General features: G+C 37.0%; 1 protein-coding gene across 3 annotated transcripts in view; it reads left to right on the top strand.

The window, feature by feature from the left end:
- Positions 1-25896, top strand: part of Ccdc85a (coiled-coil domain containing 85A) — a 183349-nt gene that overhangs the window by 128812 nt on the left and 28641 nt on the right. For 2 of the 3 annotated variants that reach the window (XM_042691276.1, XM_042691275.1), the window contains exon 3: positions 14257-14333. The exons of the other annotated variant lie outside the window; for it this stretch is intronic. In XM_042691276.1, the coding sequence (XP_042547210.1) occupies positions 14257-14333 (77 nt within the window). The remainder of the gene's footprint in view (positions 1-14256; positions 14334-25896) is intronic. 3 annotated transcript variants of the gene reach the window in all.

Below are 25896 nucleotides of genomic sequence, written 5' to 3'. Positions count from 1 at the left end.
CTCTAGTTTATGTACAAGCCACTGTCAACCTTCAGCCCATCCATCTCCTGCAATGGCTCTCTCAGTGGTTACCCTAATTCCCATTTTGTTTCTTTTTCCTTCACCCACTACACCGAAGCCCAAATGACCATTTTCAAGTAGAAGTCAAGTGAGATGTTGCTACATGCAGTGCATCTTCCCTTCCTCACTGCCCTCCTGCAAGTCCAGGCTCCTTTAGATGTGCACATCTTTCCTATGTTCCCTCTTCTGACTCCCATGCCTTTCAACTTGACTCACTCTAGTTGCCTTTCTGCTGTTTGAATATCTCAGGCTTGTTTCCATCTTTGAGATGATTCAAGTTCTGTTCTTGCTTAGTTAGTTCATTTCCAGATCTTTGCTGTTACTTCTAGAATAAGATGCTCAAATCTTATCAGATGATCTAGATGTAAGCTAAAGGGGCTGGGGTGTATACAGGGCAAGCAGTGTGCTTATTTTTTTTGTGTCAAAGCAAGTAGTCTTCCCTACTTTGTTTATCTAAGCAGAGTCATTGAAATAATCACCATATAGAGAGAGTGAATGGTAAATGTTTGTACAAGTATTTCTTTCCTTATAGAAGAGAACTCTGCCTTCATCATGACAGTTTGAGCTTCTTTTGCCAGCTTTTATTTCATAGCTACTGTAGAGAACATACAAAAGCTACATTCAACAAAACTTTTATGAAATCCCAACAGCTGAAGTTCAAATTGATCTGAAAAAAATTATATTTTTTTCTGAAAAGTATGGCAATAAAAAAGCAACTCGGTAAAGTTTACAAAAATATCTAGGCATACATAAAAAGGAATACTAATTTTCCTAAGAGAACATAACATTTTTATAGATTTACTGTCTTTTGAAAATTTGTTTTTTTTTAAATAGATCTTCCTTGCATTTATTGACAATACTGACATATGTACTTATAAGAGGGCCACATACCAGAGAGAAAATTGTTACATTTATTAAAATGACATCCATTTTTATCCTTTGGCATTAGGAAAATGACAACAGTAACAGCAGCTAAGAACAGTGGAAAGTAAGACCCTGAATAGCTATTAAAGTGGTACTCGTGGTAAATAGCTCTTTACAGTTTGAGCTTTTTTTCCCATAGAGCTCCCATGGTTTTTTTTTAGTCCACTTTATTGCTACCTATCTGCTACCTCCTTTGTGGTATTGACACTTCAAGGGGAAGAGTAAAAGTGAATGCAATTTCAGAGCATAAAAAGTTCCTCTAAGACAGTGTTTAGTTAGATTGCTTGTTATTACGTGTTTTATAGGTAGAACTCTGGCTGCATTTGGGTTAACTGCTTCAAACTTCAAACTGTCCTGGGGACACAACACATTTAGTAACACCCATGCAATTGGGACAGGGTAATAAAGACTTTTATTCCTTCACTCAAACATAAGGTATTGGTGATTATCTATACAGAGCACTGTGGTTGTCTTAGGGCATCTTGGAAAAGAACCATAAGGCAAAGTCTTGCCACATGGAGCCCCAGCCTTTACATAGAAATAGACGCTGAAACAACCAGGTCCCTATTCCTAAGTGTCTTAGCCCAATTTTCCATTGCTATAACAGACTACAGGAACTTCTTACAGTTTCTGCAGTCTGGGAAGTCCAAGAGTGGGATGCTGGTATTTGCTTGACTTAGCCTATGGGCTGCTTCCTGGGCACAATGTGGTGAGTAGATAAGAGTATGACATGGTGAGGTAAGGCAAGCATGCCAGCGTGGGCTCATTTGTATAATAAAGCCAGTCCCTTCATCCCGTGCACTCTCACGTGGATTAACCCATTCCTAAGAACACTGTTCAATTATGTCCCAAAGGTGCTGGCTTTCAGACACCATTAACATATGACTTTTGGATTAACTTTCTTATACAAGCAGTTCAGGGGACTCATTCAGTCCACAGCCCCAAGGAATAAGTTAGTATGTGGATGATAACAAAAGTGTAGCAAAAATAACATTTTCCTCCCACTTAAAAAGTGCATTTGAGACAAGAAAGGCTTGAACAAATTTTTGGTGGTTATTTTCTGGTACCAGCATTAGGATATAGGCAGATTTTTATCTGAAATATATATATATATATTTATATAGATAATCTAGGTACATATTATATGTATACAAATATATTTAATATCTGCATGATGTAGCTCATCATGTTAGGTATCCATTTAGCTATTTATTCTTTTACAGAAAATAATAAATGAACAAAACTAGTTCTGTATCAAAAAATGCAGCATTTTCATGGCATTACGCTCGCATTCATGATTTTTGTCAAAGCCCTTTTGGAACATGAGTCAGTATTTCCAACCTTCATTCTAATTAAAGTAAACCACACAGCACATTGCTTGGATTTTATTTTCTTTTGAAAGGACAGGCTTTTCTCTTCACAAAGAAACCTACCCCTGTTTTGATAGGGACCACTGCCTGAGAGCTGAGAGCCCCTCATTCAGGGCCTGTCTGACACCGCTCCATGCTGCATCTCCATCATGCGCATGCCCCTCCTCCCTCCGCAGACTCTGTGAAGGAACAACTGGGGAGAAAATGTCCTGGTGAAGTTGAGATTCCACCCAGTGGGTATTTGTGACCAAAAGAGAGCCTTAATGATATAAGCAGTTTTCCAGTGGAAGGGCGTTTCTATTCTGAGATAATAGTGGCATTTCTAGTCCATAGATTTCATTTTTTTAGGAATAATTCAAACATCCTGCACTCCTCCCAAGCTGTCTCTCTGTACATATCTCCCCAAACTCCAGCCTTCTCTTAGTTCCTTTGAGCTATTATAACAAAATAACTCCAAATAGATTACTTATAAATAGATGTTTATTGTGCACAGTATTGAAGATGGGGAAGGCGAATTAAGACACAAGCCGACCTGGTGCTGGTGAGGCCTAACTCCTCAAAGACAACACCCGGCTCTGTGTCATCATATATAGAAGGGCAAAAGAACTCTTGAACAGGCAATAAGCTCATTCCTCGTTATTTCCCATTCCTACTACTGGCTCCATCTCCTTATACTACCACTGTGGGCTTAGGCAGGGGAGTTTTGGTGGGGACATAATCATTCAGATAATAGCATACCTCCTAGTTATATACATTCATTTTTCTGAGCCTGATGGGAGTATGTTTCACATTTCCTTGGCGAAATTAGCCACAAATAGTTGGATCTGACATCACTGGAGAATTTGCCCTAAGTTTTCCATCCAAAGTATAATGGTCCATATAATTTCAAACAACGCAGCAGAATTGGTATTATGCTTCATTTAAATACAAATCCCTGCCAGAATTGATTAAAAATGTAGACTTGTATTAGGAAATAATGTACTTTCAGGGCCCTGTCTACATAACTGGTTGATTTGCTCATTCTGTAAAGTTTCATAAGGATAGACACTGTTCAAAGAAGTTAGACTTCCAAGCAACACCTTAGAAAAAGATCCTTGTCTTATGTAGCTTCTGTTCTGGTGGGGAAAGACAGAACTTTTGTTATACATGTAACAGATGAGTATGTTAATTTGCAGAATAGAAGTTGATGTAGTAGTGACAAATAGAAAGAAGTACAACAGGGTCAAGGAGATGAAGAGTGTGGGGTGTATGTGGTAGCAGATTGCATGATTAAATTAAGAAGCCTGTGTGAATCTTGTTGAGAAGATGAGATTGGAACAAAGATTTGTGTCTTTGTTCATCAAATTATGAGGGGCAGAACACATCAAGAAGGGACAATCAGAGCTAAGTCACCAGGCAGGAGCATGCCTATGGTGTTCTGGAATCGAAAAGAGCTTTCATGGCTGGAAGAAGCAAGTGTTCAGATCATGTAGGGCCCTGCTAGAGTTTTTAAGGACTTGGGCTTTTATGTAGATCAAACTCCTGCTGAGTTTGGAATGGAAGAAATGATCAAACTTAGCTCTTCAGAAGGAAAAACCTGGCTTCTGTAAGTTTCAAATTGATTGTGAATAAATACACATCTGGGAGGGAGGCAAGAATGGAAACAGGGACACTCATTATAGTTTCTTCTGAAATGGAATTCTGAAAATGTTCTGGAGGTGGCATCAACAAAACTTTTGAGTGGGGATGGAAAGTAGATTGTGAGAGAGGAGCCACACATAATGCTGAGGTTTCTATTACAGGCAAAGCTGAAGAGTCAAATAGTCTAAAATGAGTTCTAAGGGTAAACAGCCAAAAGTGAACACAAAAGGTTGAGAAATTTAAGCAGTGGAAGAAGGTGAGAAGGTAAACAGATCTCTGTTGTGAGTTGCTTTCACTTCTCTTTTCATGATGAGGTTCCAGAATCTGGGTCTTCCAGACAAGATCTAAGCAATGTCCTTATTCTGCCTAGAATTTTCTCCAGGATCTTCCATTGTCATCCTTTTCTCGGGTCATTGTCCTCAGAGAGCTGTTCCCTGGCACTGCTCCCTAAAGAAGCTCCTCTTTCCAGGATGCCTCTTTCCTAACATTCGGATCTGATGCACTTCATAAAATACCTTAATTGTCTGACTTTTATTGTCAGTCTTCCCTCCTGGAACGTGAGCCCCATGAACACCCAAATGTTACTCTTACATGCTGCTGTACCTTCAATACCTAGGAGAGCATCTGACATACAACAGACAGTCACTATGGGATGAAGACATCCTTAATATTAAAAAAAATGATCCAAGTATAGAGGTGGACCTGTTGCAACAATGAGAAGTACAAGTTGTCATGTCGAAAACGAGCTTTACAATGTTGGTGGGGGGGGGGGGAATTGGGGAGGATTGGGTGGAGGGTTGGGGGGGGGAGAGGCTGGGAAGGGATCTGAAGGGTAAACAAAGGAGGAGGCTGCAATGCTTGATAAGAAATGTGTGCATTAACCTGCCCATGTAACTGTAACCCCTCTGTACAGTGTGTTCACAAAAAATAAAATAAAAATAAAATGATCCAAGTATGCATTAACACTTACAAGGAACAGCACCAGTCTGTGTAGGGAATGAGGGGAGTATTTTCATGTGGTATATTTAAGAAAACACAGAGAATAAAAATAGGAGAGAGGAGAGAACTCACAGGCATTCAATACATTTTAATGGGAAACGAGAACCAAAACAGTTGAAAGAGATTTATAGAGTGAATTTAAAATTATAAAAACATTAACCTTCATATTTAAAAAGATCAACCCAACAGCAAACAGTGCAGACCTCTTTGCAACATCACATTTAGCTGTGTCTGAATGCCTGAACAATGTGAAACACAGTATCGTACAAAGAAATATATTCTAATCTTTGGAAATTCTATTAGAATTTTTTTCTGTGACTAGAATAGGGAAAGTTTTCTGGGCTGACTGGGGTAGGGAGCTCCAGTGGCTGGGTAGGTTAGAGACAGGGGTAAGGGAACTCTGGGCTACTGGAACACGGGAAAACCTTTCCTCATGGGAGGGAGAGATAGGAAGGAACTCTCTCCTATCTCTTTCAGGCTGGCAAAGAAACTAGGCCTGGAAAGATTGAAATTCACTGGGTAGATAGTAGACTAGAGGAAAACCCAATGCCAGTTATACTTATTTTGGATATGGCGCTCCATTAAAAAAATTACCTCTCCTCTTAGTGTAATCTGAATTAAAAAGCCAGACACACATGAATATGCTAACTCCAAGAATTTTTTTAAGTAAGAAAAGCACAAAATTACAGTAAGAAATGTGATCACTATACTTCTAGAGATAATTTGAATTCTAAGTGGAAGCTGACCTTTGCTTGCTTGAGGAAGAAAAGCATTTTGTCAGAATATCCTTGAATGTATAGTTCTGAAATAATTTTCTTAGGAATGTATAAAGTCCTGCAAGTAGTGGAATTAACCTGGAATTAGGACAAGCCATGTGTTTTGAGCTCGGGGTTTATTGCAGCGATTGCTGATGAATTGGAATCATATGGCTGTTCATTGGGCTCTTGCTGAAGGAAATTATTTTAGCCTATTCTTTCATTTTTGTAAATCATTTTTATTGTATTTTTATTTTGTGTTTGATATTTATTTATATTGAATAGATATACAGTGGGATTATAGTTACATAAGTCAGGTAATGAGTACATTTATTTTTTTATTTTTATTTATTTTTTTATTGTGAAAATACTGTACAGAGGGGTTACAATTACATGGGCAAGATGAGTAATTTCTTATTAAGCATTGTAGCTTCCTCCTTTGTTTCCCCTTCTCATCCCTTCCCATCCTCCCCCTGCCCCCACACTCAATCCTCCTCACCCCCACCCCACCAAAGTTGTAAAGATCGTTTTGGACATAACGACTTGTACATCTCATTGTTGCAATGGGTCCACCTGTATCCCTTTTTAAACGACTTGTTTTTCCCCTTCCCCTCCACAAATTATACTGACATCAAATACAGTGAAAGCAGGGGTTATACTGTGGGAGAGGGACATACAAAGCAACAAAGAAATAATCTTATAAATGTGTTAGAAACAATCCTATGAAAGGAAAAAAAAACATTTGAATACATATCTTAGGGTTCATTTCCCTAACATCACCTTATCTGTCCTTTTCTGCTTGACTCAGACATATACTAGATATTGCAAATAAGTGAAACCATGGGACCTATGTTTCTTTGGGCCTGGCTTACTTCACTTAATATAATTTTTTCCAAGTGTTTCCATTTCTTAACAAATGGGACAATGTCATTCTTTCTGATGGAGGCATAGAATTCCATTCTGTATATATACCACATTTTCTTGATCCATTCATCTACTGAGGGGCATCTGGGTTGGTTCATATCTTAGCTATAGTAAATAATGCGGCAATAAACATAGTCGTGCTGGTAGTTTTAGTGTCGTCTTGTTTGTGAACATTTGGGTAAATGCCCAAAAGTGGGATTGCTGGGTCATAGGGGAGCTCTATGTGGAGTCTTTTGAGGAACCTCCATACTGCTTTCCAAAGTGGTTGAACAAGTTTACACTCGCACCAACAATGCAGTAAGGTTCCCTTCTGTCCACATCCCCTCCAGCCTCTGCATAGTCTCCACTCCCAAATTACTCAAGCTGATTCAAAACTTTGGCAAAGTAGCAGGGTATAAAATTAATCCCCCAAAATCAATGGCTTTTCTGTATGCCATCAATGAATGCATTTCTTTTTGCACAATATCACCTCTTCCTTTGTTTTCTTCATTTTTTTCCCTCCTGATTCCCCTCCCCCACAAGTTGTATAGTTCATTTTCAACCTAGTGTCTAGTGAGTATCATTACTGAAATAATTCACCCTTTGTCCCACTGTTCCAGAGCTTCCTCTTCCCCTCTTCAAATCAGATAAACCTACATACAAGACACAATGTACAGAAATCAAAAACAGCAATAAAACAAGGGGAAAAACAGAAAAAAACATAAAAAATAAAATGAAAAACCTCATTTTCATTTCTTGGAGTTCATTTCAATAAGCATCATTTTATATGACCATATGCACATAGCTATTGCGCCTTTGTGATCTCTCCTAGGAATATCCTCCTTTGGTCCCACTAGGTGAATGTTTACAGTCATGCTTAACTTACCATGTCCAAGTGTAATTATTTGTCTTTTACTTTCCATTTGTCTTTTACTTGCAGATTTTTTAGGCACATTCTAATTACTACAAATCAGAGAAGCCATGCAACCTATATTTCTTTGGGTCTGGTTTACTTTGCTTAATATAATTTTGCCAAGTCTTACCACTTCCTTATGAATGGGACAATGTCGTTTTTTCTGATGGAGGCATAGAATCCCATTGTGAATATATACCACATTTTCTTGATTCATTCATCTACTGAGGGGCATCTAGGATGGTTCCATATCTTAGCTATGGTAAATAATACTGCAGGGAACATGGTTGTGCTGGTAGTTTTAGTAGAGTCTTGTTTGTGCTCTCTTGAGTAAATGCCCAAAGTGGGTTTGCTGGGTCCTAGGGGAGCTCTATGTTTAGTCTTTTGAGGAACCTCTCCATACTGCTTTCCAGAGTGGTTGAACAAGTCCCATCAATAGTGTAGTAGGGTTCCCTTTTGGCCACATCCCTGCCACAATCTGTTTTTATTAGATTTCTTGATAATGGCCATTCTAACTAGGGGAAGGTGAAATCTCAATGTTGTTTTGATTTGCATTTTATGGCCAGAGATGTTGACCATCTCTATATGTGTCCATTGGCATTCTTATTTCTTCATCAGAGAAGTCTCTCTTTAAGCCTTAAGCCCCTTTACTAATTGGTTGGGATTTGTTTTGGGGGGCTTAATTTTTTGAGTTCTAGGCATAGTTTAGATATGAAGCCCTTGTCTGATGCATATCTAGTGAAGATCTTCTCCCATTCTGTGGGCTTTTGTATTTAGCTTGCTAGTCATGCAGAAACTCTTCAGTGTGATATAATCCCATTTATTCAGTCTTTCTTTGATTTGTTGTGATTCTGGATCTTTAATTAAGAAGTTTTAACCTGTACCAAGGAGCCCTAGTGTTTCTCCTATCCCTTCCTGTAATATTTTCATGGTATTTGACCTTACATTGAGATCTTTGATCCATTTGGAATTGATTCTGGTGCATGGTAACATATAAGGACCTAATTTCAGATTTCTGCACATATGTAGCCATTTCTGCCAGCACTGTTTGTTGAAGAGGCTGGTTTAGTCTATTCTGCTGCTAAAGAGAATTTCAAAGCCTGGGTAACTTATACTGAATGGAAATGTAGCCGAATGTAGCCAAAATCAATGGGCAGCATCTAGTAAGTACCTTCTTGCCATATCTTCAATGGCTAAATGGTGAGAGAGGAAGAGGGACCACATTTACTCTTTTATAGGGTGCCTAACCTACCATAAGGGGAGACCCCTCATAAATCATCTCATTATGTTTTACCTCTTAATACTATTGCAATGACAACGAAATGCCAAACTAAGTTTAAAGTGGGTAAACTTTCAAAGAATACCCACAGAAAAGCTAAACCTACAGCCATTACAGTCTTCAAAATGATTTACTCCTTTACACCATTTATTTATTTATCTAGGAGGGGTTCCATTCCTGGGGCTGGACCTCAGAGTCTATGCAGTGTCTCTGAGCTTTTTAGCTCAGAGCTAGTGCTCTACTACTTGAGCTACAGTCCCACTTCTTGCTTTTTTGGTAATTAGGGATAAGCGTCTTGGAGATTTGTCTGTGTAGGCTGGCTTTGAACAACAATGGTCAGATCTCAGCCTCCCAAGTAGCTAGGATTATAGGTATGAGCTAATGGTGCTTGGCCCTCCATTATGCTTCTGAAAATGTGGTTGTATTGGAGTGTTTAAATACCAGATTCATTTTCTGCCCTACAATTTGGGAGGTATGACAGCATTTTAATCAAAACCACTCAGAACTTTGACAAGCCTGAGAGAATTGCAACTATTACTGATACACTATCAGCACACAATGATCAGCAATTCCCAAGTGATTTCCAGGAGAGCTATTTCTTTCTGCAGGGAGAAACACTGCTTTTGAAACCAGAGAGAGGGAAAGAGGGTTTAATATTTTGGTTAGAGTATTTTTTTTTGTCAGTCATGGGGCTTGATGCTATCCCTGCACTCTTCAGCTCAAGGCAAGTACTCTACCACTTGAGCCACAGCGCCACTTCTAGTTTTCTAGTGGTTTATTGGAGATAAGAGTCTCACGGACTTTTCTGCCCGGGCTGGCTTTGAACTGCAATCCTCACCTCCTGAGTAGCTAGGATTACAGGTGTGAGCCACCGGCGCCCGGCTGGTCGGAGTATTTTTAAATGGCAGAGGAAAACATTGAACTCCTTTAAGTCATTGAATAAATTTCAGGAGAACAGAATTGAAGTTAAGGTTACTGTCTAGTGAAAATATTAGGTTACTCAAAAGTAAATCCAACATAAATATCTAAAACCAAGAAGAATGGGGAATTTAGCATTTATTCATCTATGTGAGAAGCTAGACATCACCGTATGATTAGAAGATCTCATATGAGAATCACTGTGGTATCATAGTAATGAAACAAAATATTTTGACTATATTTGATGAAACCTCAATGTTAGGAGCCAGTGTCATGAGCCTTTGCACTTTGGTTCTCTCGTTTCCTAAGCAAATCTAGAGCTTGGAAGACAGGGTGATTTTGGAAACCTCTAAGACACACTCTACCTCTAAAACTGGACTTATTTGGAAAAATACAATATTTAGTAGAATTATTGTGCACATTTCTGGCATTTGTTTTATTATAAAAAGGTGCTATGAACTTTTATATGTAGGTTCTATGAAACAGAAAGGAATGGTTTGTTTAGAAAGTCTATGACAATCAAAAATATCTTGAGATTGTCACTAGACTTTCATATATATTTATGATTTGCTTTTCCTTGTTTTTTTAATGTCTAGTTATCCATGTGTTTCTCAGGATGGAGAGAGAAATACCTTTGGGGGATATTGAAATATTGCAACCTGGATTACTGTGGTGTGATGATGGTGTTAGTTTTTCCAGACCGATCACCATCACCGATCACCATCACATTAGAACCATTCATGGAACATACTGGAACCTGGCAGTTGAGCTTGTAGTACTAAAAGGGAATTTGTGTCCTGAGAATCTTAGAACCTATAATCACTTACCCTTTCTTCTTCCCAACCATCAAACAGTGTTAATGGGGTGAACTCAAATTTCCCTTACTTTTGCTTCCATTTAATTTTTCTTTCTTTTTTGGCAGGCTTGAACTCAGAGACTCATGTTCTTTTTTTGGCCAGTCCTGAGGCTTGACCTCAGGGCCTGGGCACTGTCCCTGAGCTTCTTTTGCTGAAGGTTAGCACTCTACCAATTGAGCCACAGCGCCACTAGTAATAATTAGTATATGTCTAGGATAGTCCTAGCAGAGGATCACAATAGTTCAGTAGCTAAGTACATATGACTATATAAAGTGATGCTAATTGAAATGAACTCCAAGATATGGAAACAAGAGTTGTTTTGTTTTTAAATTCATGTACTGTGTGAAGTTATTTCTTTTTGGTTTATCACCTGTTGCCACAGTTGGTTTTTGTTTTGTTTTTGTTTTTGTACCCTGTGTCTTATATATACCTCTTTTCTGACTTAAGGAAGAGAAGGGGAATAACCAAATGGTGAGAAAGGGCAAAGGGTGAACCAAAGCAACAGTGGTACTCACAAGATACTATGTTGGAAAAAAAACAACTTTGTAACTTGGAGGGTGGAGTGGAGGGGAGTAAGAGAGTGGGAAAGTGGGAGAAAATGAGGGAGGGGTAAAATTATTTTAATTATGTAACTAACCCCTCTGTACATCACCTTTGCAATGAAATAAAATATTAAAAAGAGTTAGTTTTAACTGTTTAAAATGCTCTCTATCTATTCATATGCCACATTTTCAGTGGATGCTTTGGGATGAAGATTTGGACTTGTTCTGTTGTAATTCTGCCTTAAAACTCAAGAATTCATTCCCTTTGAATGAACTGACATCCATAATACCTTAGATGTTTAAGTACATATGCAGTATCATATCATCATTTATGCAAGTGGAAGATTTCCAAGAGGGAAATATAGTGATTGAAGATAGTCACTCAATTAATAAATAAAACAATTATACTATTCAATGGCCTTTTTCAAATATCACCCAAATTTCTTTGCATAGAGTCCTTTCCATTGTGTTAAATATCACAGCCATAGAGGTAGGGCAATATAGGAACAATAAAGATATGTGTAGATTGTGAAGAAAGGAGAAAACAATTAATTTTTGTGACTTTAATAGAATATGGTTGAACAATTTTTCATTTGGATGGTCTTTAGCTAATGGCTATTTTTCTTGACAAGAAAGCTGGAATTACAAAACTGTAAATCAGGCCATCTATAATCAGATTTCAGGGATCTGTAAATCACTTATTCATTTGCTGGTGTAAAAGCAGATTAGTTAAATCAAGAATTTTTTACTCCTTTGTGCTGTATGTTTCCCATTTTTTGAAAAGTCAGTAAAGCAACACATTCCCATTTCATTAAGTTAAAATATGAAGACCTATCTATAGCAAATATCTTCAGTTTCCTTTACTTTATATTTCTGTATATAAATATATAGATGAGTAATTCTCAAGATTTATTTCCATTTCCATATGGGCATCATTGTATCCTATTAATGTTGATATTCTGCAAATCATTGTGAAAACTGGCATGCTATGTTCACAGCAGGAATGAGCTTAATTGTTATATTTATGAATTAAAGATGAACATTTTATATGTAAAAAAATTGGCTTTTTAATTCTCTTCCCACCCCCAGTACTGGGAATTAAACCCAGGGCTTCCTAGCAAGTGCTCTACTAGCTTGGACTATTTCCCTAACTTAGCTTGCTGCTTTCACAATTTGAAATCACAAAATAAGAATTGGGTTCATTTAAGCACTTCCCAGATTTAAAAATATTCCACATGCATGATGAATTTCTTTTTTTATTTAATAAGTTTTTTTATTGTGAGAATACTGTACAGTGGAGGGGTTACAGTTACATGAGTACAGTAATGAGTACATTTCTTATTAAGCATTGTTAAGCATTGTTGTCTCCTCCTTTGTTTTTCCCCTACCATCCCTTCCATCTCATCTCCACAACTATACTCTCCCCTGCACCCCCAACATAGTGTCTTGTACATCCCATTGTTGCAATGGGTCAACCTGTATCCCTATTTAAAAATCTGTTTTTTCCCTTCCCCTCCCCAAATTATACCAACATCAAATACAGTGAAAACAGGGGTTATACCATAGGGGAGGGACATACAAAGTAACAAAAACAAAAAAAAACAAAAAAAACACATGGCACCTTACAAATACATTAGAAGCAATAGCAAGAAAGAAAAAACCACTTGGTCCTTATCTTGAGGTTCATTTTACTTAACATCATCTTATCTGATCTTTTCTACTTCTCAGATATATACTAGTTATATACTAGTTATTGCAAATAAGGGGAGCCATGGGACCTTTTTTTTTTTTGGTTGGTCCTGGGGCCTGAACTCTAGGCCTGGGCACTGTCCCTCAACTCTTCAGCTCAAGGATAGTGCTCTACCACTTGAGCCACAATACCACTTCTGGCTTTTTCTGCTTATGTGGTGCTGAAGAATTGAACCCAGGGCCTCATGCATGCCAGGCAAGCACTCTACCACTGAGCCACCTTCCCAATCCCATGCATGATGAATTTCAAGTCAAGGTTTTCATGCAACAGTAACTTTACTAGGGGCTCCATACATTTGCCTCTTGAATGCAGTGTCATCTTGGATTATGCTTTTTTGTGTGTTTCTAAGGCCAAAGAACATGAACCTCTAAGGAGTGTCCGTGGCATTAGTATTAACTATGGAATTATGTTCCAGAGGGATTCTGTTACCATGTACTTTTAACCACACCTGAAATATATTCCTGGATGCTGAATAACTTGCAACTATGCTTTACTCTGGTTTACTTGTATATTTCATTTCAGTGAAGGAGAATTACTATCAAGTTCTTCCATAAAAATGACATGGTATAGTTCTCTATCTGGAACCCTCTTTTTGACAAATCTTGCTATCAAGAGTTTGGGTACAAAACAGAAATTGCGTTTGATGCTGATTCATCGCTTCTAGCATCTATCTGATCCATGAAGAATTGAAAACAAGAATCAATGTCAATGCTATTGACAATAGCCTTCCCAAAGTTTGAAAAGAAAAAAAACTAATTTGGGTCTCTGTGACAGCCAAAATTGAGTGAAAATTCACCATACATTTAACTATGAAGTCCTGCCATGGCTGGTTTTTGAATGTTGTAGTTAACACCTGTAGATTTCTCAGAACAAATGTTGCTCTTGAAATTTGAACTATTAATTGGAAAAAATGAAGATAACAAGGTATTTGACACTTGTTTATTCTGTACTGTTAATAATCCTGGTAATTTATCTTGCTTGTGGATTATATTGCAAAAAATGCCTGGTGTGGGAGACAAATAAAAGAATGCACAAAATGAGAAAAGAGGGGTAACTGTCTTCAAGATGCTTAAAGTTGAAAGTGCTCACTGGTGTATATAACCCTTCAATCTCATGATCTAGAAGTTTCTCTAATTCTGCTTATTACTGTTCAGTTGTTCAAAACTGTTTGCAGGTTCAAAAAATAGTATCTGCTCTTGTTTTTCTGGGAAGTCTTTTTCTTTCTTCCTTCCTTTTTTTTTTTTTTTTTTAAATAACAGACTAAGCAATCACTTAATCTGATTGAACAAATCAAGCCAGAAAAATCCTGACAGTGTACTGAACAAGACCTGTGTGGATAATGTGAGTTCTTTCTTTTCAATTTTAGAATCAACCTTGTCCTATGTTAGGCAGCTGGAGGCAAGAGTAAGACAGCTGGAAGAAGAAAATCGCATGCTACCCCAGGTGGGTGACTTCCAGAAGCTCATAGCTAGTCAGTGCCATTGGAGTTTAGCTTTCTTATTTGAAATGTAAAGTCTCAATTATGTGTTTTCCTTTCAATGGTAGACATCATTTTGTAAGTAGCCATTCATCATGTAGAGTATGTTAATTTTCACGACGGTCATCCTATTATCCAGATTTCCAGTGGGAACACTGGAGGATGTAAGTGTCCAAAATAAGCATGTGTACTAATTTTAAGAGGAGAATGGGAAATAATGACACTTTGGTAATACTTCCCATCTACATCATGCATGCAGTCAGTAGAGATAGGGGAGGGATTTACTTAAAAAAATGCTAATTTATGAGCCAGGTAAAGTTGGAGGAAGTTTGGAGTTTTCATATTTTAATTAAATTAGTACTTTCTAAAATTCTTTGTGACAAAATTGAGCTCTTTTAGTGCAACAAAGTATTGACAGTAACTGACAGTTTTTACTTGGGACTTTATTTCTTTTTTCCCCTGGTGAATATATATGGAACACTTTCTCTGGGATATTTAATACTTTGTCATATATTTCACTTACACAATTGTTTCTGTAGGATGGTAAATTGGGGAGAATCATGTTTCTGAAATGGTGGTTTTCCAAAATGTTTTGTTGAGGGCTTGAATACATCTACTGATTCTAGGGTTAGTTTCCTTAATAAATGTGAAGACATAAAATTTATTTTCATATCTGTGAGTTTTCTAAATCTTCTTTTCTTTTCACTTTAGGGTGGGTAGTTTTTATTTTATAAGTTACTAAGGGAAAATATATCTCATATCTAGTAAACAGGAAGAGAGGTTGTAAATACTTTTAAAATTCATTTTTAAAAACTAATTTTGATCATTAATGATTATTTTGGCTGCCATGTACCACATATAAAAAATACTTTCTTGCTGAGTGTCAGTGGCTCACGCCTATATTCCTAGCTACTCAGGAGGCTAGATCTGAGGATCATGGTTCAAAGCCAGCCCGGGCAGGAAACTCCGTGACACTCTTATCTCCAATAAAACACTCAGAAAACCGGAAGTGGCGCTGTGGCTCAAGTGGTAAAGTGCTCATCTTGAGCTGAAGAGCTGAGAGACAGCACCCAGGCCTAGAGTTCAAGCCCCACGACCAACTGACAAAAGAAAAAGAAGTACTTTCTCTCCTATCGAATAGCCAACTATTTGCCTAGAAATCATGGAATTAATAAAATGAATCTCCTCTTTCTCAATTTATTATATAAATGTAGGTATATATGTAAACTTATGATGAGGAAAAAGATTGTTTATGTTATTACATAGGATAATAATAATACAGAGTTTTCTTTCTTACCTTTCCCCCTTTTTCCTTTTCTATTTTCAAGTTGTTTTTTCTCTTCATGTTGGATTCTTGCTATGGTTTTATAGGACTCTTGATATAAGACATGGCTGTGCCATTTTTTTAGGCAGCAAGGAGTATCAAAGAAAAGAAACAAGAACAAGCTTATAAACAATACACTAATTTCTCTAAGATTTGAGGGTTGTATCAACCATTGAAATGTAGCATGTATGTCATTTTATTAAAAACAGATAGGAAAAGGACAAGTTTGATTTTTAAAGATCTGTAGCATTGTTAAAATTGTGGAAGGAAACCTGAATAGCCCTCAGCTGTATTGACATTATCTATTTAAGACAGTACTGTAATGCTTGCAAAGTTAAAACTAGAAGAGATTAAATAGTGATTATCAAGTTCAACTGGTCAATGGTATTCTTTTAACCACATTGCTATTTTTCTGTCAGTTTTTTTTTTGTTTAGTTTTTCCCTTCCAGAAATGGCAAAGAAAGATTGTGAAATGCCATGATTGTATATATCATTTCAAAAGAGAAAAGATAATATACCATGTTGGATTCTTGCTTATATCAGAGATATTAAAAATGGAGAAAGTGTTTTAGATTTAGTTAAACATTCATTTATATTATCAATGTAACTTAGTGCAAAAGAAATTCACTATTTGAAATATGCTATTAAGATACAGAAATACCGTAATAGGTCTCAGCTTTAAAAGAATATTTGCTAAATTTTTAATACTACAATAAGTTGACTATTGTCTTCATTTACAGCTAAGATAGATATGATAGCACGACTATTCACAACTACTTTTATAAGTTCAAACGAACATGAACATCAACATAATGAGATCCTAGGATTAAACCCAGTAAAGAGATCTCAGAGCAATGAAAATCATTTAATGGACACCCATATGACAGACTGAGACCTGGCCTAGAAAACACAAGTCATGTACAACTGGTTCAGAAATTATTTGTACTATTACAAAGAAGGTCTGATGAGTTTTCCCTATAGAGACTATTTCTGACTGTTCAGTGTTAGTTACAAGGTCAATTCAGTGCTACATGCTGACATTCCTGAATAAATTAGTCTCAGTATTTGAACACTTGATTTTCAATTATGAGAGATTGCTCACTGTGCCTTGATTAGAAAGTTTTTTGGTTTTTTTAAAATCCCAAATCTTTAGAAGTGTGTCAGTTTCCCCCAGAATATAATTAGCAATTTGAATAGTAAGTATATCAGGTATTTTTATTTATTTATTTTTTATTGTGAAAAATACCGTACAGAGGGGTGACAATTACATGGGCAAAGTAATGAGTACATTTCTTATCAAGCATTGTTACCTCCTTCTTTGTTTCCCCTTCCCGTCTCCCGCACCGTCCCGCCCCCCTTCTCCCACCATGCCAAAGTTGAAAAGTTCGTTTTTCGACATAACGTCTTGTACATGTCATTGTTGCAATGAGGCCACCTGTATCCCTATTTAAACAATTTCTTTTTTCCCTTCTCCTCCACAAATTATACCAACATTTTTTTTTTTTAGTATTAATTATCTTTTGTGGCCAGTTCCAGGTTCTCTGCTGATAGTAAAAGCAATTTTTGAGGAAGGTATCTCCTCTCAGAATCCTTGTATTGTGTATAATGATGAGAAAGGCACAACCTTGCCTTAGCAGCATACATGTTTAAAAATAAACCAGGTGGAATGGGTGCTTTTTGTTTCTTTCTGGTCAGGGGAAATTGCTCAATTGTAGATGAAGTTCTTTTCAGCTCTCGTAGTTTGTGCTCCCAGGTGTAAATAATGGCTTTCTGTCTTGCATCGGTCAGAACAGTGGTAAAGGTTGAGCTGATTCTTCCCAGTGGTAAGAAGGGCCCATGGAAGTGTGGTGGGATTTCAGTGCTCCAGGAAGGCCAGGTCATCCCACAGTAAGAACAGTTTTGTTAGTTGTAGAAACGGCAGTATTATTGGCTGGATATTTTATTTCACAAGAAATACCTCTTTTAAAAGTTGATAAAAAATAAAGATCTCCTTCCTCAAGGAAATAAACAGATGTGAACATTTTTTAATGACCACATTTAAAAATATTTAAGAAGGTAGCATATAATCCCATTTTTCTACAGTACTCAAACTGGTCTATTTCACTACACAAATACTTGAGGTGATGTGAACCCCAAATGAAGATCACATGTTATTCCAATATAGGTAAATGCTACCTATGGTGTTACCAACTTTGATTCCAAAAATATAGAATCACCCACAATAACATAAATGCCACTTATAAATAACATTGTATATGATATAATGTTTTAGTTCTGATACATTTTATGTTAAAAAAGGATATACTTGTTTTTTAAATATACTTAAGTATAAACACATTTTTCTGGATACAAAGTTACGGATTTTTTTCAGAGCTGAGTAGAATCTTACAGATCTCATAACACAACCCCTTTTCTAGTGAAGGCATATATCAGGTTCACAGAGGTTAGGGGTATTAAAGTGGTTGACAGCTAATTAAGGATGGATTCCCACCAAGATATAACCTGAGCTTATGTTCTTTTAGCATTATGCACAGTGCCTTCTGCAATCATTTAACACCATTAATGCAATTCAGTGTAATAAGCTACTAAAGCTATTTTTAACTTGTCAAATTCATTTCTTTCAACATTTATCTTAAAGTTGTATGTATGTATCAATCTAAGATTTGTTAATCATTCATTCTGTTCATGCCTAATGCTGGGCTTTTTTTTTTTTTTTCATTTGTGATGGATACCATTGCTGTTTTTCTTGAGGTAATGGTGTCTGTCACAAATGATAGGGCTATGTTATTCCTTCCTGACACTTTCTAAAATAATACTTCAGAATCATAAAGTTGTCTTGCACACTCACAGATATTCACATCTACATGGAAAATTCACATGTAACAGAACATGGTCATAGAGAAGGCTTTCTGTTCAGAGTGAACTGTAGGTGGGAGGTAGACTGATAGAGCAGAGCTTTTAATATTGAATTTTGAAGATGGAGATGTGATTGGTTAGTCCACATACAATTCCTTGGTTAGATCTCTCTGTTCATTGCATTGTGTTTTGCTTGATGTCATAGGGATTTATTAATCCAGATAGAGCTAATGTTTACATACTCTACATGGAGTGAAGAATTCTATTTAATTAAAAAGATTCTTTCAATTTTGGATGATGTATTATTATAAAAAACAGTGCTACCCTTTGAAGACTTTAGATATATGCCTGAAGTAAGTCAGTAATCATGTTTAAACTCATCTCACCTATTCCACATTTATTTTTGGGTTTTGCATCATGAACAGGGCAGGAGACATGAAGCAAACTGTTTGCTGCTGGTCCAGAGTCAATTAAGAACATTTATGAAGAGTCCTACTGGGAAATCTATTCCTTTTGATCAAACGCTCTGGCAGCAACATCTGCTTGGCAAACACAATGTGTACGTTGCCCCTTGGAGGCCCTTCCTGAAACACACCCCCCCGCCCCTGAGACCAACATTTGAGGGCTGCTTTTCAGAATCAGTAAGGGCTGGGAATTGCCAGGTGTCCTGTGCCTGCCCACCTGCCCCTGTGCAGGACTCCTGGAGACCCTTTTGAAAGGCCTGGCAATTGGGATCTCCACTGAGTGGGCCCTCTCAGCAAGTGTTGCTATTTCTGTGCTGTTAGCACACACACAAAGAGGCTAATTTTAGGAATGGAAATGAAAAATCTCCCTCTCATGTAATTTGATTACAATGTGACCACACAATTCAGTCTTTCAATGCCTTGTGAAGGAGGCAGGGTTGTTTCCAGAGCAGTTTCTGAACAAAGGAAAAGAACCTGTCACCGTTGCCAGAAGTGCTGAGAAGAGTACACAGGAGCTTAGGAGCTTAGGAAATTGCGCCTCACACTTCCATGGCAACACAGCCTGGTCCAGTCACATCTCAGAAGCCCGCCCTCACCTCTCAGTGCAGATGCAGATGTCACCTGCGTGCTGCACAGGGATGGGAGGATTCTTTCCTGATCTGCACTTTTTTCTGCAGAGAAGATATTTAATCACTGTTTTTTGCTGCTTTCTCTTTTGCACATCTTCTGACTATGTTTTGCCAATATGTTTTGTGTCTTGCAGGGCTTTAAACACATGGCTCTTTTATAGGGAGAACTGCTTTGGAAAAAGAAAAATCAGCAACGCTTGCACAAAAAGCAGTCACAGAGTAAGGCTGCCCAGGATACTTAAAACAAATGTAGTATTCTTCAACAGTGATTTGTGTGGAGATTGTCACCCTGTAATCCTGAAGAGTAGTTTAGACATAATTGCTATTTTTTCTCATGTAGAAAAGCCCTAATTATGTCACACAGCCTGGGTAGAATCTGGATACTACTGATAGGAAGAATAGAGAAACCCATTAAAGATTGATTGCTCCTGGAGTCAAATTTGGGGAAAATAGGCTTCACTAGTGCACAGTGCTTGTGAACAATGCGCATATTCAGTAGAAGGAAAGGTTTAATAGTTCAATATAGCTTTAAAGGGACAGAGGGGAGCTCCATAAGTGATGTGGGTATATTAGAATGGAAGAGAGAAGCAGATAATTGTGAATAAATTGTGCGTGTGTGCTAGAAAACCTAAATTGATGGAAACTAGATTAGGGAAAAGTTTATCTGTTGGGTAAAATAGCAGAAAGAGGAAAATTGGTAGGAAAAATTATCTAAGATAATACAAGGCCTTACCTACCACTAACACTCCCTTTTTTTTTTAATTTTGAAAGATATACTTCGAATTCTTGACTGCATTCCCCCTTCTACATAGAGAATTAGACAAAAATATAGGCAGCATCTATATTATTTAGCTACAACCTTACTATGTATAGTAAATGCCTGTATCTATATTCTTTAACAGAATAGTTGTGAGTATATAAATTTTTAAGGGATTTGAGACTTTCTTAAAGAACTGTCATTATGTGAAACGTGATCAGAATCTAAAAGTCATAATGAGAAAGCTGACCCTGTTAGTAAACAAATGACTAGAAGAGGCAGACATGCTAGAAAGAAGAGAGAGCAGGATTTACTGGAACTATATCTAGGCTTTGATCTGTCCTTAATTAGCTGTTAGACCAGGAGGATATTCCTAATTTCTCTGGGCCTTGTACACCTTCCCTATGAATGTGGGTTATCTCAGCTCTGAAATTCAGTGGTTCTTTATCAGAGTCTGTAACTCTGTGTAAGGTATATGTAGAATCAGTTTCACCCTAAAATTTCTCAAAATACTTTTCACTCAACAGTCTTTTATTTACAAATGCCTTTTTTTTTACTGTGGGTTTATCCACTGATCTTAAAGTTAATACATTTCATTAGATACCTATTAAATCAATTTAAACATTAGTCCTTGGTAAGTATGTTTGAGGCACCATCATATCATGTACATGTGGTGGGATGATAAACTAGTGTGAGCAGTATTGGCTGATATATATTCAAGGGATACTGTCTAATCTAGTTGATGTTTTTTCTGCTTTATATAAAATCATATAAAATGAACATATGATACTAATTTTCGCTGACAATATGCAGATTGAAAATAAAAAAGTGATAGTTATCAATACCATTTATGTACAAAAGCCCTTTGCTTTTCATTTCTCTTTGTGATTCCTTCTAGCTTTGAATATCCTGAGCTTAAGTATAATAAAGGCTTCATTTTATATCTTATATGCTTGCAAATTATGAAGTCCTGGAATGCAGCTTTCTTATTTAAGAAGAGAAATTAAAGACAGCATTAAAGATGAGTGAGTTAGATGCATCCAGTGATGAGGAGCAGCCACAGGAAGTGCAGGTAGACTCTCATCCCAACCTCTTTATTGGTGAGCCTATGAGGACCATTGAACTATACTTTAGATATAGTTCATTAATGCAACAGTTGAAAGACAGTTTAAAAATAAGAACATTCTTACTTTATTTTAGAATATATGCTGTTCTTTATGAAGTATCATTGTTTGAGAAGAAAATGCCATTAAAAGTTTGGTATGAATTTTAGTGATCACCTGAATTAGTATTTTCTTTTGCAATCCTAAATTTAAATGTTTAGGTGAGTGTCTTAAAAAGATGACATTTAAAAGTAGTAATGTGTTGTTTCATAGAGGGAATTTTTTTTAAATGATGACAAGGAACAGTAACAGAATAGGAAATGCAAGGAAATTACCTTTATCTACCTCTACTTTACACTTAAACAATAATATTCTTTATTTAATAATGTAAATAATTCCCAGAAATTCAATTCTAAGATAAGCCAAAGCAACATACTATGCAAAACAGATAACAGAGACTGGAAATATCACACATTAGTTTTTTGCAATGTAGCTAGACTGAAGAGAATAACGGAAGAGAACCTGAATATAAATCAAAGCCAGCTAAGCTGTATTACTCATAAAAAACAACATGCAGATGAACAAAATTGTTTTTTCCCCCCAAAGGATCTCTGATTTATTAAATCTACTCTGTAAACCAGAGCATTTCAAATAGCCTACAAACAATGGATGGGCCTTTCTTGAGCTTTATTTTGATACAGAGAATGAAATAAAAACCATTGGTTGTACACTGGGACAATGGTCAATGTTGCTTTTACAGTTTATAATGAGGTCTTACATAATATCTTTTGGATTTGTCGTGGAGCCTGTATAATCTGGTACCATGATAACATAGACCACTAATCAGAGTATGCTTAGGGACACAGGATGAAGAGAGCATATTAAGTGACAAGTTTTAGCCTAACTGTTTTAGCTCTTGAAGGCCTTCTGTGATAGCAAGTAATTATTGGAAGAAGAAGTAGGGGTTATTTTGAATTTACCTTACAAAGTCTACAAAGTAGAATAGACAGTCGAAGATGTTAGAGAAACTACTTACCTATTGAGCAATGCCACTGAATAGTAAATTGTGATTATGTTGGGGTCCCAGAGATAGTATGTGGATCCTTCAGTGGATCAGCCCTTGCAAGCTTACCTTTTGGGGCTCCTCCTCTTTAAAGTGTACAGTTTGCACCCATTACCTTAAATCTAATCTTGTGTCTAAGTTTGCTATCCCTGGTTATAGGCCGACTTTTTTTTTTTCCGGTTGGTCATGGGGCTTGAACTCTAGACCTTGAGCTCTTCAGTTCAAGGCGAGCACTCTACCACTTGAGCCACAGCACCACTTCTGGTTTTCTGGTGGTTAATTGGAGATAAGATTCTCATGGATTTCCTGCCTGGGCTGGCTTTGAATTGCGATCCTTAGAGCCTCCTGAGTAGCTAGGATTACAGGTGTGAGCCACTGGCACCCAGCTAAAGGCTGTCTTTTACAATAAGGTCCTCCTGTCCATTGGCATCCTGCAGATGCAGCTCCCAAATGTTCTCTGAGACCAACTTGGTCACTTTTGCTGGGTTTCTCTGTGTTACAAAGCCCAATTCCATAAATAATGTAAATACTTACCCCAGGGTTCTGGTATTAAACTCAGGAAACAGGTATGAAGTAATAATTATTGATCAAGAGACACTCTTTTGAAAAATGTTCTTCCCATGAATTCATTATCTTTTATTGATATAGGTCTACTTGGTTAATTATCCTATGGAGAACTCTGTCCCCAAACTTCACAATACTGTACAAAAATCAATTCACCTCAGTTATTTATTTGAGATGCTGAAGTGAGACACCCAGATAATGAGGCCCTTTCAAAATGTGTATCACTTTAAGATTTTTTTTTTGTCTTCTACCATATAGTTAGTGGTATAGAAACAATGTTCAAATGAAATGAGTGCTGGTGGCTTACACCTGTAACCCTAGCTACTCAGGGGGCTGAGATCTGAGGATTATTTTTTTGAGGCTAGCCCCAGCAGGAAAGTTTTTGAGACACTTATCTGTACTTAATTTCCAAAACATCAGAACTAGAGCTGTGACTCAAGTGAAAGAGTGATAGCCTTGAGCAAAAACAGCTCAGAGAAGCCAGGTGCTGGTGGCTCACGCCTGTAATCCTAGCTACTCAGGGGGCTGAGATCTGAGGATTGTGGTTTGAATTCAGCCTGAGTCAGAAAGTCCATGAGACTCTTATCTCCCAAAAAAGAAACTACTTAGAAAAAGGTTGGAGTGGTGCTTGGGCTCAGGGCAGAGCTCTAGCCTTGAACACAAAGAAGCTCAGGGAGAGTGTCCCTGAGTTCAAGCCCCAGAACTGGAAAAAATAAAAAAATGAAAGGAAAACCTCAGGGACAGTGCCCAGACTTAGTTTAAACCCCAGGACTGGCTCAAAAAAGTAAAACAAAAAAGGGTAAAATAAACCATATAAAGGAGATAGAGAGCTTTTTGTACCTTCTCTGACAACATGGGGTCATTGTTTTAGAGGCCAGCCCCAAATAATAAATAAATAGTTTTATTTATCTATTTTATTCTTATCAGTTATATTGGGAAAAAATTGGACAGAGAATTATGCAGATGACAGAAGAAATATAAATCTTACTCAAATGAAGTAGAGCAAATACAGGATTAAACCCTGTTTTCTTACAACCTAAAATATCCCTCATTTGCTACAGAACAACATTCCAGGCAGGAATTCTAGTGTTTGACAGATAACAAATAACTAATAAACTTAAGACCAGATGGGAGCTATTTTGGACTGTGAGATAGAAGGCCTTTAATAGCCAAGACATATCAACTGCTTTGGCACCCAAGGCAGGTGTATATTAATGTCAAAGAGAGGTAATTGTTTTTTCATTTAAATATTTTCAAATGCTAGGACATTTAATATCCATAACTATAAAAATCTCCTAAGTGGAAAACATAAAATGCACACTCAGAAATAAATCATGATCTAGTAAATCTGATTGGGTAGGAATGGTAGGAATGGTAGGCTCTTCTCCTTTTGGGTGCCTTACAAGTATCAAATGCCAAAAGTTAACAGAAGCTGCAGTTGGAATTTGGATGGCAAGAGCTTTAAACAAAGGTTAGCAGTTTGGCGGTGTGCTTTAAAATATGTTACTTTGTTTGAAACAAGTCCCTCTCCTATTGTCATACATGATTTCTTAACCAGCAGAACTTCCTGGCTTTTGTTAGTAAGTTTTACCAGAGTTAAGGTAGCTGGTAAGGATCTTGGTTGATTGGAATGGACCCTGGAGATGTCTGCTTAAGGCTGCACTTGCTAAACAGACAATTGTGAAGAAGATGGATCATTGGGCTTCATGGGAATTGGTTTTTATTGCAGAAGATTCTCTTGGTTAGGGGAGTCAGATGTATTATACTTTTGATATTGGTAGATGAGATAGAAATGGATATGAGATCGGGTAAAGGCTGCTGATCCTCAAATGTTACTTGCTTAAACCTGGATTCTGGTCAGGATCTTACTATTGATAGAATTCATCAGAATCAGGAATTGTGAAATAGGACTTGTTTTAGTTATAGTTTCTTGTTTGTTTCTCAAAGCTATCATCAATGATACCACATTGTTTAAGTCAAAAATACTTTAGATATGAGTCTGGCACCTGTAACTCACACTTACAATCCTAGCTACTCAGGAGGCTGAGAACTGAGGATCAGGGTTTGAAGACAGCTTGAGCAGGAAAATCCATGAGATTCTTATCTCCAATAAATACCCAAAAGCCAAAATGGACCTGTGACACAAGTGGTAGAGTGCTAGCCTTGTGTAAAAGAAGCCCAGAGACAGTGCCCATGTCCTGAGTTCAAGCCCGAGGACAAGCACCAATTTTTTTGAAGACTTTAGTTATGATATTGTTCAGTATAAATATCATGTGGATTGTGATATATCAGATACCACAATATCACTTAAATGAGATATATCACATATTGCTTCATATTGTTCATTATTTAATTTTTATTAGTAAGTCATAAAAATGATAGTGTACAGTTTCTTTAATTTTCACCAGATGTACCTTTTGTTCTGTGAGGAACAGTTTGGTCCTTACTATGATAGACTTCTTAGAGAAGTCTATCTCAGCTGCACATTGTACACAGAATAGAGTCAATGGAGTCACTCATTTCACCCTGAACATTTGTCTCTGTCTCAAACACTAACCATAGCCACAATACCAGGATACTGGCCCAGACTCAAGTTCATACTAATGATGATTTCCAGTTTGAACTTGGTACCTATCATCATACCTATTTTACATATAGAGGAGTGTTCACTAATGGTCAGAAGCAAGGCCTATGTTGATACTTTCTTTTATTACTAGTCTCCTATTCTTCCCATTTTGTTCAAATCTGTCACATAGCAAGTTAGTTTCT

Source organism: Dipodomys spectabilis, unplaced genomic scaffold (genome assembly GCF_019054845.1).
Source record: "Dipodomys spectabilis isolate Male_0828 unplaced genomic scaffold, ASM1905484v1 ptg000141l, whole genome shotgun sequence".
NCBI lineage: Eukaryota > Metazoa > Chordata > Mammalia > Rodentia > Heteromyidae > Dipodomys > Dipodomys spectabilis.
Note: the sequence above shows the minus strand (reverse complement) of the source record. Positions and strands in the feature narration are given on the sequence as shown.